Below are 13,003 nucleotides of genomic sequence, written 5' to 3' on the forward strand. Positions count from 1 at the left end.
TCTGGATACAGCAGGTGATGGAGCTTAGAGAATAGGCGATGGCTGTTCTCCGGTACCAGTATGAAACTCAGCTCAAGTCCTTTTTATGTGTGTAAAGTAGGGCTGTCAATTGGAAAAATAAAATTACTGTTGACATTGACTGTTGACACGTGCATCACAGACACACCACAAGTGTCTCCATTTGAAAGTTCAAGTATACTATGAGTGGAATGTTAAAGAGAAGCACCTAAAGTCAGATGGGTTTCAATCTTTATGCAACATTTGATGGTGGTTCTGTGTGTGTATCTCCCACAGGATCCTACCAATGGTTACTACAACGTTCGAGCAACGACACATGATGAAGCCCATCCCTCATCACGCTCAATGCTCTACCAGGAGTTTCGTCCTGCTAACCCCACATCTACCACTGGCCCATCAGCGAGCCTCGCCCCACCAACACCCGCTCCGGCAACTGCGACTAACCTGGCACCAGTTGCACGCTACGAGCCCCGCCCACAGTCCCGACTCTCTCATGCAGGCTACACCCACTTCAACACTGTTACCCGGGCAACACAGAGCCAAGTCCCTCCTAACACAGACTTCACTGGAGACTGTGGCTTGCTGCCCTCAGCCAATCAGCTTTCTTATGACACTTATGCCTACCCAAGCAGCTCCCAGTACAGCCAGTACAGGATGGGCTTCGCTCCCCCACTGGAGGAAGGGCCATCTTACGAGATGTACCCTACAGGACAGGGGGCTGGGCCAGGGGCAAGCTCAGAACAGAGGCCAGCCAAGTACAGTAGCTCCACCAATTTCCCCTACAACACCCCTCCGACTGAATACTCGCAAAGACACACACAAAGGATGCAGACACATGTGTAAACACACATACATGCAACCTTACTGCTACAGACTCGACACACACACACAGATAATGTCTAAATAAACACAAAAAAAAACAAGTCGTCTGTACATACCCATGCCAAAAAGAATAATACTATTGAAATCAATACAAGAATAAAACAATAACTGGGATGTGGAAATTTAATAACTTTGTATGATTAGAGTACAAATGTATGCATTTCAGAAACTGGTGCCTTTCCAAGTTTTTCAGATTTTGCTGATCAAAATTTTAGCAATGTTTCAGAAATCCAAATGTTAAGAGAATTTGAACATTGGGAAAAAAATATTGGTTTGTTTTGAACACAATATCTTTTTTACATTTTTATTTGATTTCTGTAATCTTAAAGTATTAAGTAATGGAATATAACGTGCATTAAAAGCATTTAAAGCATTTCAATTCAAACCAATTCAATTCAAAGCATTTTAATTCAAACTCTTCTTTCTGGTGTGGGTAATTCTTCTCCCAGTTGAGGACACATCAACAAACAAGACAACTATAAACTATGAAAGGAGCAAAGAAGAGAAGAACATGGTGCCTTCAACTGGGGTCATGTTTACAGTGTTCATGTACATATGAACGCCTCCCTTTTGTGGTACTCATGACCTCTGAAGTGAAACTTTTCTGAAAGCTTGTGATTGTGAATTCACAATTACAAGCTCAACAGATCTGTTTGAAGGCAACAGTATAAATGCAGTTCAGTCTCCTTTATATTCCACTACTTATTCTCACTCAGTACAGAACCCTGAAGCCATGAACATCTTACACAACCACACACTGACACACACAAACATACAGAGCCATTATCATGCTGCAACACAAAGTTACACTTTTATAATGGGACAGCTACAGTATTGAGCTTCTATAGTGGCGACTTCCTCTTCTGACCTCCAGAAATCCTTCAGTGAAAGAATTCCTGAAGGATGAACTTTAAAAAGAACTTGAAAGGGACCATGCGTAAGGGACTGCCATGTTTGCAGCAGCTTGTGTGTGAATGGACTATGGATCTTTTTTTATAGATATATACAAACTTCAGGAGTGCCGAAAGCGAAGAGGCAGGGCCAAACCAGACCTCTTCACCTAGCTCTGCCCTCCTCTGATGCCTCTGATACACACCTCACCACTTAGTGTACTTCAGTATTCTGTTTGTGTGTGTGTGTGTGTGTGTGTGTGTGGGTATGTATATATAAATGTATGCGTGTGTGTGTGTGTGTGTGTGTGTGTGTGTGTGTGGGAGCGTGTGAACTTTTCACTTTATTGAAATTCTGCTCCTTGTATAACTCACCAGTGTTGCTGTGTTTGTCTCCTCCATGCGCACAGTAGAATAGAATATTTCCATATTTATACCTGAGGTGAGAAAAATGTCTTTAAGGGGAATTGAACATATTTTTTATATTGAGTTGTGGACCAAAGGGTCAGGAGAATGAGTGTTTTGGGGTGAGTTCCACTTTGCCAAGCTGCACTTTTGTCATCAGCATCGAGGTGTTCTGCTTTCTGACTGGGTGATTAATGTGGAGAGTGGAATATAGCATTGTCTCAATAATGCAGTATTGAAATGAAAATACCATATATGGAAAGTACAGACATGGGATGAATGAAGATGAAGCGATGTAAAACTTTCTGTTGATCTTAAGAAAATCCTTCTCTGACAGAGATGCTTCAAACAACCACTGTAAGACAAAAAAATTGATTTTTATTATTATTTAAGTTTTGTGTGTAAATTTGATAATAAAATATTTGCATTATAAAAACAAAAAACTACATGGGGACATGTAGCATTTGTAAACTAACATTTGTAAACTATGAACCATACTCTTTCTACTCTTAAGTTTAATTAAAGCCCACAACCTTTGGAAGATTTTTTTTAATGCAAGGTCCAGGCAACCTCACTTTTTTTGCTGATATTATTGAGCATCTGCTCTTAGTGCTGCTCTTAACTACTGACTTTGTCCTATGAAGATCAGAACCACACATGGACAGAAGAAAAAGACTAAAGATATCAATGCTGGCTAATAAAACCATTTTTTAGTGTTGCTGACCCTCCTGTACACACTGGGCACTCTGTAAATGTGTGTGTGCGATGAAGAGAGAATGTTCATGTTAATGTTATTATTGATTCTCGTTGATATTTAATGACAGACAGCTAATGTAGAGGGGGTCTGTGTGTATGAGAGTGTATGTGTGTGCACTTGGACACCTGCTGATAGGCATGTGTCTGTTCAAGATATGAGAAATAAAATATGTTTGTAAGGTACAAACTAGGGGAGAAATATTTGACGCCTCATCTGAATGTACCTGATGTCCCATTTTCAGTTGGCGTGGGAATAAGGACCTTGGAGAACTGAAGGGCACCTCTTCTATCCAAGGACGTATTTGACTTTATGCTACAGTGTGTCAATGTTGGGGACCTTCACATCACTCATAGCTCTGCCTGTTACCTTGCTGTTCGAATAGGAGTGTGTTCTGTAATCTTGTTAAAAATGTGTTGTTTTTTTCAGTGTGGCTTTTATTGATTTGAATCTCTTGTTATACAAAATATAATATAAAAAAACAGAAAACATTTTATTGATAATTTTTTGTTTTATTTGACTTTTTTTCTCAAATTATATGTAATTATTTTTCCACAATATGGCTGAAATAAACCTACATGTTTGATACTTTTTTGTATCACTGTTTGACATTACTCCCAGACCTGCATCAATGGCATTCACCTGACTCTCCAAATCCACAGTGTACTGTCACATTAATATTAATTTCTATTTCTGGTCACTGTGTGTTTCAACAATTTTTTTGAGTTCTATTAACTTATCGGGTTTAAAATTTACATTTACATTTACGGCATTTGGCAGACGCCCTTATCCAGAGCGACTTACAACGTGTAACGTTTTACAGTGTATGATGAGAAATTAACAGCATTAACACAATGAAACAGCACAGTATGTAATTAAGATTCAGAATAGCTTTTGTATTTGTGTACTTCAGTCAGCTGTTAATTGAAGTATTTTTTTTTAAATTGGGGATTGTCCTAATACAGTGGGGCAGTGGTGGCCTAGCGGTTAAGGAAGCGGCCCCATAATCAGAAGGTTGCCGGTTCGAATCCTGATCCCGCTGAGGTGCCACTGAGCAAAAGCTCCATCCCCACACACTGCTCCCCGGGCACCTGTCATGGCTGCCCACTGCTCACTCAGGGTGGTCTGGTCTGATTCTCTGGTCTGATGAGACCAAGATAGAACTTTTTGGCCTTAATTCTAAGGCGTATGTGTGCAGACACTGTTCATCACCCCTCCAATACAGTCCCAACAGTGAAGCATGGTGGTGGCAGCATCATGCGGTGGGGGGTGATTTGCATCTGCAGGGACAGGACGACTGGTTGCAATCGATGGAAAGATGATGCGGCCAAGTACAGGGATATCCTGGATGAACACCTTCTCCAGAGTGCTCAGGACCTCAGACTGGGCCGAACGTTTACTTTCCAACAAGACAATGACCCTAATGACCCCTGAAGTAGAGGCTTCACATCAACTCTGTGACTGTTCTTGAATGGCCCAGCCAGAGCCCAAATGAGCACCTCTGTGCAGTGTGTGTGCATGTGCCTGTGTAAGTGTTAAGTGGGTTTTCAACTGCTTCTTAAAGGTGGTAGTACTCTTGGCTAGTCGAATGGTGCAGGGCAAGTTGTTCCACCAGCCAGGGACAACAAAGGAGAATATTTACCATCATTTACCATCAACCTGCCAGAACTGGATCTGCAGGGAGGAATGGCAGAGGATGCCCAAATCCAGATGTGAAAAACTTGTAGCATCTGTCCAAAAATGACTCATGGCTGTATTAGATCAGAAGGACCATGGACCATGTGATATATCAGTTTTTCTTGTTAATTAAGATGCAAAAATGTCAACAATTATGTGTTTTTCTGACAATATGGGGTGCTGTGTGAACATTTAATGAGGAAAAAAATTAACTTAAAAGATTTTAGCAAATGGCTGCAATATAACCAAGAGTGAAAATTTAAAGTAGGTCTGAATACTTTCCGTACACACTCTAAATCCAAGTCTGTGTTCGCAATGCAGATATTATCCTCTGTCGCCATCTGCTGGTCACAGATATTTATGCCATCTCAGATTTTACTGTCACTTCTACCCTACTTCTAAAATAGAATTTTGCCATTAGGACAACATTGCGGCCTTAGGGGTGAAACGTGTACAGTTTTCCTTTATTTAACTTGTGTGTATGTGACTGTTATCTGTTTTAAAACAGAAAAGAACTCTTACTGCAGAGCAGTGGTGGCCTAGTGGTTAAGGAAGCGGCCCTGTAATCAGAAGGTTGCCGGTTCGAATCCTGAGCCGCTGAGGTGTCACTGAGCAAAGCACCGTCCCCGCACACGTCCCCGCACACGTCCCCACACGTCCTCGAGTGCCTGTCATGGCTGCCCAGTTCTCACTAAGGGTTATGGGTTAAAAGCAGAGGACACATTTCATCATGTGCACCATGTGCTGTGTATCACAATGACTTTCACTTCACTTCTCCTCATTCAGGTAAAACTGGACTGTGCGGTTTGGAGAAACACGTCACACCTTCCTGACAACTCTTGTTTTTGGGACAAAAAATCCTGACACAGTGTAAAACCTGCTTACAAAATGGAGCAGACAGGCCACAGTAAGTATAACTGGGTAAAGTCACAGCTTGAATTTAAAATGTATAATATTTAATGGCTCAGGTTATCAAGTAAAACATTTTAAAGCTAGGTCTGAATAAGACTGCATTCTTTTAATCTTTTATCGTGACCAGTTGGCCAGTTTGTGCTTTAGCACAGAGACATTCAGGTTAAGACTAGCAAAAGAAAGCTAGTTAGAAATTGTGACTGTTCTCATATCTCATTGGCATCTGAGTTGGTTCTAACTTACAGGAATAGTTTTTTATTTTCGACAATAAAGTCTTATAAGAAGTTGATTTGCCAGGACTAATAGGGTCAGAGGCTTATCACCAAAAATACGTTGATTAAGCAAGAGTCTTGTTAAGGGAATGATGATACTTTTAGGTCTGAAGGTAGTCATTTTAAAAATGTATGTAAGTCTCTTAAAAAAAACTATGTTATATTAATGAAAGAATAGGGTACCTGCACTTCAACAGCACATGCAGTCCTGGGAATAACGCTGTACGTTCTGGTTGTATGTTAATGTGTTTATGTCTTTCTGTTTTGGGCTACAGCAGAAGGCCATTGTTCTGGTGCTCCGACCGTCAGAATTAAAGCTCAGGATGGAGGCCATGTGTCAGCATTGTTATTGTCACACTGTACTGTGGGGGGTAATGTCAGCATCTCAAACTTTTATCCGGGTAAGACTGAGTTTAATCAATATTTAGCTCTTTTGCAGTTCTGTATTGATAACTTGGGGCAAATTGGGGTAAAAGTTACATTTTTAGGATCTTCATGGAGACTGAATAAGCGTGCATTAAGTGGGGCCAGCACTCCTGCTGCTGTACTACTGTTGTATTGCACTGCTGTGTTGTGCTGCTAAAGTGTCGCGTCTTGTCTATTCTTGTTTTTTTTTTTGCAGTTACTGGTATTCCAACTACACCGGAAAGGAATGCAGGTGGGACTTGTTGGCTCGTGTCTATGGTGTAGTGTCTAAATAAGACTGCATTCTTTTATTTATTTATTTTTTGAGTGCCTTAATGGAATCATGAGCCTCTGCTATTAAATTTTAATTTGTAGAGTAATTAAAAGTGTAGCATTTCAACTGCTTTCTTTTGTGCGTAGATCAGATCTCATTGCTGCACAAGCATAAGGAGTCCGTTTGCTGTGAGTATGAAGCAGTGCAGGAGTATAACTCCCTCCCCGGAGAACAAGTGCTGCTGGCTGACCGCTACACGGAACCGCTGATCATTCAGAAACACAGAGAGCAGAGGGAGCGGGAGGAGGAAATCCGCTCCAGAGGGGACAACCTCCAGCAGGTCTTCAGCCTCAGGTCCAGCGAGGCGTACCACACTACCTGCGTTGAGCAGCTTTTCAGTCCATTTGACCGAGGCCGGATTCCTAAAGCTGTCATTTTCCAGGGTCACTCTGGATATGGAAAGTCCTTCACTGTCCAGAAGATCATGTATGATTGGGCATCTGGAAGGCTCTACAAAGAGTGCTTCGATCTGGTTTTTCATCTGAAGTGTAAGGAGCTGAACCTCTTACAAGGGGAGAAGAAAAGTATGATGGATCTCTTGAACCACAGCGAAAGATTTTCACCAGTCATCTCCCAGATTCTTCATGACTGCCCAGAGAAAGTATTGTTCCTCGTGGATGGATTTGATGAGCTCCAATTCCCACTGCAAGAAGCCAGCTTGACTTCGCCCAATAGTCCATTTACCAAAGCCTCACCTGAAGCTGTCCTAAGTGGCCTCCTGAAGGGGCGCATCCTGCCAGAATCTTTCTTACTGGTCACCACCAGGTCCACAGCATCAGCCAGGCTTAGCAAACTGCTCAAAGGGCCACAGCGTTTCACTGAGATCATGGGCTTCACCGAGGAGGGTGTGAAGGAATACATTCATAGGTTCTTTAAAGATGAGCAGGTTTCTGAAAAGGTATATGAGTGTGTAAGGTCCAATGAAACCATCTGCACTGCCTGCTCGGTCCCTGTCATTTGTTGGATTATCTGCACAGTATTTAGCGAGCAGATAAAAGACGACGAAGATGTTACCAAAATACTTGAAACCACCACCTCCATATTTGTTCACTTTGTGTCCACCCTGCTTCAGCACCACTGTCGAAGCTCCACTCAGCCATTCCCCACCCTGCTGAGGAACCTGGGTCAGCTTGCAGAGAGAGGGACGCGGGATAGGCAGGTGCTCTTTGATGAGAAGAGTGTGTCTGAGATGGTTTCTGATCCTGCTAATGTCCCCTTCCTCTGCAAGTTCCTAATGAAGAAGAAAGTCAGCCTGCAGGCGATGTTCAGCTTCATGCACCTCACGTTTCAGGAGTTCTTCACTGCGCTTCAGTTCAACCTAATGGACGAGGCTGAGGCGCAGAAGTTTACAGAACTGCTACCTTCTGTAGAGGGATTCATGTGTGACATAGTGAACCCCCACATGATGCCTGTCATTCAGTTTCTGCTGGGACTTTTGAACAAGGATGTAAGTAGCTCGCTTAAGGAATACCTATCGCTGCCTGACTCTCCCATCCGAGCTCAGCTAGAAGAGTGGGTTCTCCACGTCATAAAGGAGAAGAAGACAACGACGCACGTCAAACTGTTCATTCTCCACTGCCTCTACGAACTCCACGAAGAGGACTTTGTACGGAAAGCCATGAGGATATGGGATAGGATTGAGCTGGTCTTTGTCCCACTGAAGAGGACAGACTGCTGGGTGCTGCGCTATTGCTTGATGTGCTGCGGAAGTGTGGGGAGCCTCAGTCTCAGGTTATGCAGCATCACAGCAGATAAACTGAGAATGCTGAAAGATGCATTGTACAGATGTGAGGAGCTAGGGTGAGTTTAGCAACCAGCTTTTCTCAACCATTGCTGTAAACACATCAATCATGAGAATAACATAGATTATATTAATCTGTATTATTTTGCTGACAGAGAAAAGTGTCTGATATGAATTTTCAATTTTCCTATAAGGCTGGAGGTGGTAGGCCTGTCAAATACAGATGTACCTGATCTGGTCTCAGCTCTGGGTGAAGGAAAGATCTTGAGTTCACTGGGGTAAGTAGAAAATTACAGTAAATGTTGTCTGTCTGTGTGTGGGGATTCACAAATAAATAATTATTCTTTTCTTTGTTACCCAGAATAACAAAGAGTGATTTGTCAGAAGACAGTATGCAGCAGATCTTGACCGTTCTCAAGAAACAATCATCTCTGGGCTCAATTTGCCTCTCAATGAAGACCATCACAGCCAGATCTGCTGCAATGTTCTTAGATTTCCTCCAGAGTGCTGTGATTGCTGAATTCAGGTAAGATCTAACATTATATTATTTAAATTAAAGCTATCAGTTTTAACATGACAATCTCTGCAGTTCTTATATAACTCTATAAATTATATATATTTAATTAAATGTAATTGTTCCTAGCAAGGGGCAATCCCTTCATAAATATAGCGATGGACATTCACAGATGTTTTGGCCTAATTAATATAATGTGCATTTGCATTCATTTGCTAAATATATAGTTAATTTGTTAATAGTCCTATTAATTTATTATGACACTTATTTTCTGATTAGCTAATTTATAAAATTCACTTGTGCATATGGAGTTCAGTGGCCACTAAAATGTACTGTTTTGGATTGTGTTCATGTCATGGGGTGAACTCTGATCCACAGAATCGAAATTGCAGAGATGACAGCCAATGATGGGGAAAGTCTCTGTTCATCTCTCTGTGTCAGAAAAGATACCAACGGCTTTATGTGAGCAATGTATTCAGTAATTAAATTAGGAAATTTATGCACAAAAAAGAATCACTTTTCAGCTCACCACTGATATGTTTTCAGGCTGAATATTGGTCATCAAAATCCTTTTGACAACCTGATGTTCATTGACTCAGAGAGCTGTGACCCACTACCTGCACCGTCCCTCTCAAAGATCTCACTCATGTCAACACATTCTGAGGCCTTGAACATGAACTGGATAAATTTCCTTCAGACGTTTCACTCCCTCAGGGATTTAAGAGAAGAGTATGTATAAATGAAGTGCATATTTGAGATGTTAGTTGTATTAAAAATACTGACAGTGTGGTAAATTGTGCAGTACCTCACAGTTTGAGCAGCATGTGGATGCCCTGCTCTCGTGCCTGTACGCACTGTCTGGTTTGAAGAAGGTGGACCTGATGGTGAATTGTCTGACTGTAAGCTGGGCTGCTGCAGTAGTCTCCCTGTGCCAGGCCAGTCCACTTCTGGAGGACATCTGGTAGGGGACAGTATTCTGACTTATTCTTCAACCAAACTTAATCAGAACCTGCAATATTGTAAGCAGTAGGGGTGTGACAAGATCTTACAATATTAAAATGTGATTATAATTCTTCTCAGGCATAAGGTTGTCTTGTGATGCAGTACAGTAAAACAGCAATAAGCATGACTTCTGAGTCAGGTGGAAGTACCAGCCAGCAAACCAGGACATTATTTCTGTGCACAAACTGATTTCAGCACCTACCAGTTTGTCAGCAACAGAAAGTGATTTTGTCTACAAAATGACATTTTGTCAAGAATTTCCTGAGCATATAGAGCAGGAAAAGATTCTGATTCTTGCACAAAATTCACACGTATTATCAAGTAAATATAAGTTAATATCATAATCTCCATGAATGTTATCACATGACAAAGATTGTATAGACCCTTGGTGACTGGTAAATGTTGTACTTCAGACTCACCCAGTATTCACATAGGGTTAAACATAGCAGTCACTGAAAATGTGATAAAAATCTCATCTAACTCTCTTCTATCCAATATCATACATTGTCTTGTGAGCTGAGCTGTGTGTCTTGTCACACCTCTACTGAACAACACACAGAAATCCCTCCCTGAATCTTTTTTTTTTCTTGGATTGATATAGCTTGCGGGCTCCTACAGACCGGATTCCTCTGCTCTACACCCTGCTAGGCAGCACTGAGTTACCGAATCAGTGTTCAGATGAAGAGAGCATTGCGTCATATCTCAACGTGGGAAAAGACATGTTTACATTCAAGTGAGTCTTTTTTCTCACTTTTTTCATAGCAACGCCTGATCAAAACCATACTCGAATACAAAACAAATTCAAAGTAAAAAAAGGTGATATGTCATGTTTTATGCAGATTGACTATCAGGCCCCACAGTCGTTTCTCTAGACTCAGGATGGAAGAGGACAGCAGGCATCAGACGAGAGCATCCCTTCTAGAAATCTCTCTGAGCCTGACACACTCCCCTCAGATGTCCAACCTGGACTGGAGGGACTTATTCCAAAAGGCCCACATGATTAAACGTTCTAGTGAAATGTAAGAACGTTTTTTGCAGTATTTGGATGGTCATAGATGTATTCACACTTGTGATTAGGTCAAGGCAAGAACTGAACATTGCGATTTATTTAATCACAGTACTACTTCAGGACAATATGGACATGCTGTGGACGCCCTGCTGTCTGATCTGTACTATGTGCCATGTCTAAAAAAACTTGAGCTTGTAGTTAGCTGTTTGACAGAGAGCTGGGCAACCAGGATCCTTTCCCTCATCCAGAATTGCGCCGGCCTAGATGAATTACAGTAAGACCCACATCTGCACACTGTTATCACCAATAAAACATTTTTGGAAACGGTCTGTAGTATTATTACTGATACACTTGTTGTTAACTTTTCACTCATCGCATTTATGTGTTTCTTTAGGGTGATTGCCTGTAGGGACATTACAGTGGACAGGTCACAAGATGGCATATTAATGGAGGAGGGTATCCAGATACTTCAAAAGTCCCAGAACCATCCTGGCTCTCTCCTGAAAGTTAAAGGGTATATGCTTTTTTCTGTAATTTCATATGAATGTAGACATAAGAATCAATTGTAGCAATGGGTGTGGCTGACGAGAAAAGATGGAGGTACTCACAACAATTGACAGTATACCCCTGAACTGTCTTAGTAACCCCCTACACCAGTTGTAAGCTGATCACCCAACCTAGTAGGTATCCCTAGATGTGGACACGTGCAAATGAACCTGCCCTATTGGGTGCAATACACTACACAACATTACATACTTCTCAGCCTGCATATCAAAATGAAGAAATTTAGGTTTCCGTGCATCTTTTGTTTTGAAGATGGAGATGCAGGAAATCAACTGACAAGTGCACTGAAAACCAGAACTGGAGTCACAGCTGCAACCGCAAAGTGGAGCTTCAGTTCAATGGAGGATGTTTCAGAGAAGACGACCAGGGTCCTGTTTTGGTAATAAGACCCAGTCCAACACAGTATTTTCAGTCAGAGTGATTAAGGGTTCTACATTACAATATTAGTAGGAATGTTCTGCATTATATTTTATTACACCTGGTTATTCTGAATTTTACAGAAACACTACCTTAAAACTTGCTTCAATAGACCAGGACAATTTCCCAAAGAACTAAGCAATGAAAAAGAAATCTTAAATTTGCCTGTTACAATATAGAAATTGGTGGAAAATAAACTGTGAAAACAACAAACAAAATCACTCAAATGCAATGAAATGCAAGATATTTTCAAAGTTGGTAATCCTACTTCAATGATTGAGACAGGATCTGATTGTTTTATTCTGTCATTCTATATGTAACTCTCCAACTACATAATGGTTACTAATAAACACAATAAACAAAGCATTTCATGTTCTGTACTGTACTTATCCACTGTTGACTAATGGACAGTGAAACAGACTGAAACAGCATCCATTTCATTATGGAGATGCGGGGTTGGCATTGAAGGCATGTTCAGGACTCACAGCACAATCACAATCTCAGACCTGGCAGAAACAGATACACCCATTTGCTGTCTGGAGAAGTCAGGCTAGAAGTGGTCTTCGTGGACGAGTTGCAGCCAAAAACCTCTTTGACGTGGAAACAAAGCCAATTGACTCAAATTTGCATAAAAATAAATATGTGAATATACTTTGGTTGGTGCTGCAGCTGTTGGTGGAGGTGCTGGTTCTGTAGCTGTGTTCCTGGTGGCAGTGTTGATGCTGGTGCTGGTGCTACTGCTGGTCCTACACAAGAAGAGCTTGGATTGCTAGTAGACCGGCCAGAGAGGATTAATGTGCCGGACCTATAGTATGATTAACCATAAGAAGATAAATGGTGTAAGGGTGCTGCATAGGAGGCAGTGTTAAAGCACCTACTTCCTCACTGACAGACCCCCCACTGGCTGTGCTGTGTGGGCTAAAAATCTACTCTGCACTGTCCAGTACCTCCAAACTTGGACACTTTGGACTTTTCAATCACTACCCTTGGACTTTTTTTCTATTTCTGGACAAATCATCACCAAGCCTGCACTGACACGAATTGCAGGCTCACTCTACCCTGGAACAGGGTCCCTCTCTGTATCACTCCTTCCCAGTTTTTTTTTGGTGGAGTTTTTCCTTTTGTGCAGAAGGGTCAAGTGTGGGGGGTGTCAACTGTAGGGTCTGTCAAAGCCAATTGAGACATACTGTATGTAATTTTGGGCTAT

General features: G+C 41.6%; 2 protein-coding genes across 4 annotated transcripts in view; both read left to right on the forward strand.

The window, feature by feature from the left end:
• Positions 1–3,540, forward strand: part of kirrel1b (kirre like nephrin family adhesion molecule 1b) — a 38,191-nt gene extending 34,651 nt beyond the window's left edge. For both annotated transcript variants that reach the window (XM_028976169.1, XM_028976170.1), the window contains exon 15: positions 295–3,540. In XM_028976169.1, the coding sequence (XP_028832002.1) occupies positions 295–861 (567 nt within the window). In that variant the 3' untranslated portion in view covers positions 862–3,540. The remainder of the gene's footprint in view (positions 1–294) is intronic.
• A 1,895-nt stretch (positions 3,541–5,435) lies between these two features.
• Positions 5,436–12,826, forward strand: LOC114788045 (NACHT, LRR and PYD domains-containing protein 6-like). 2 transcript variants are annotated; one of them, XM_028976166.1, is made up of 14 exons: positions 5,436–5,533; positions 6,086–6,211; positions 6,433–6,468; positions 6,636–8,349; positions 8,485–8,568; positions 8,652–8,816; positions 9,183–9,266; positions 9,351–9,533; positions 9,607–9,765; positions 10,408–10,539; positions 10,646–10,825; positions 10,925–11,089; positions 11,210–11,329; positions 11,632–12,826. In XM_028976166.1, exons 1-14 carry the CDS (start codon positions 5,515–5,517, stop codon positions 11,798–11,800), a joined length of 3,336 nt encoding a protein of 1,111 aa, XP_028831999.1. In that variant the 5' UTR covers positions 5,436–5,514; the 3' UTR covers positions 11,801–12,826. The 2 variants fall into 2 exon arrangements, with proteins under 2 accessions (XP_028831999.1, XP_028832000.1); XM_028976167.1 differs by lacking the exon at positions 5,436–5,533 and having other exon boundaries at positions 5,816–6,211; positions 6,641–8,349.
• Positions 12,827–13,003: the final 177 nt, after the last annotated feature.

The sequence above is a fragment of the Denticeps clupeoides genome, chromosome 4 (assembly GCF_900700375.1).
Source record: "Denticeps clupeoides chromosome 4, fDenClu1.1, whole genome shotgun sequence".
Lineage (NCBI taxonomy): Eukaryota > Metazoa > Chordata > Actinopteri > Clupeiformes > Denticipitidae > Denticeps > Denticeps clupeoides.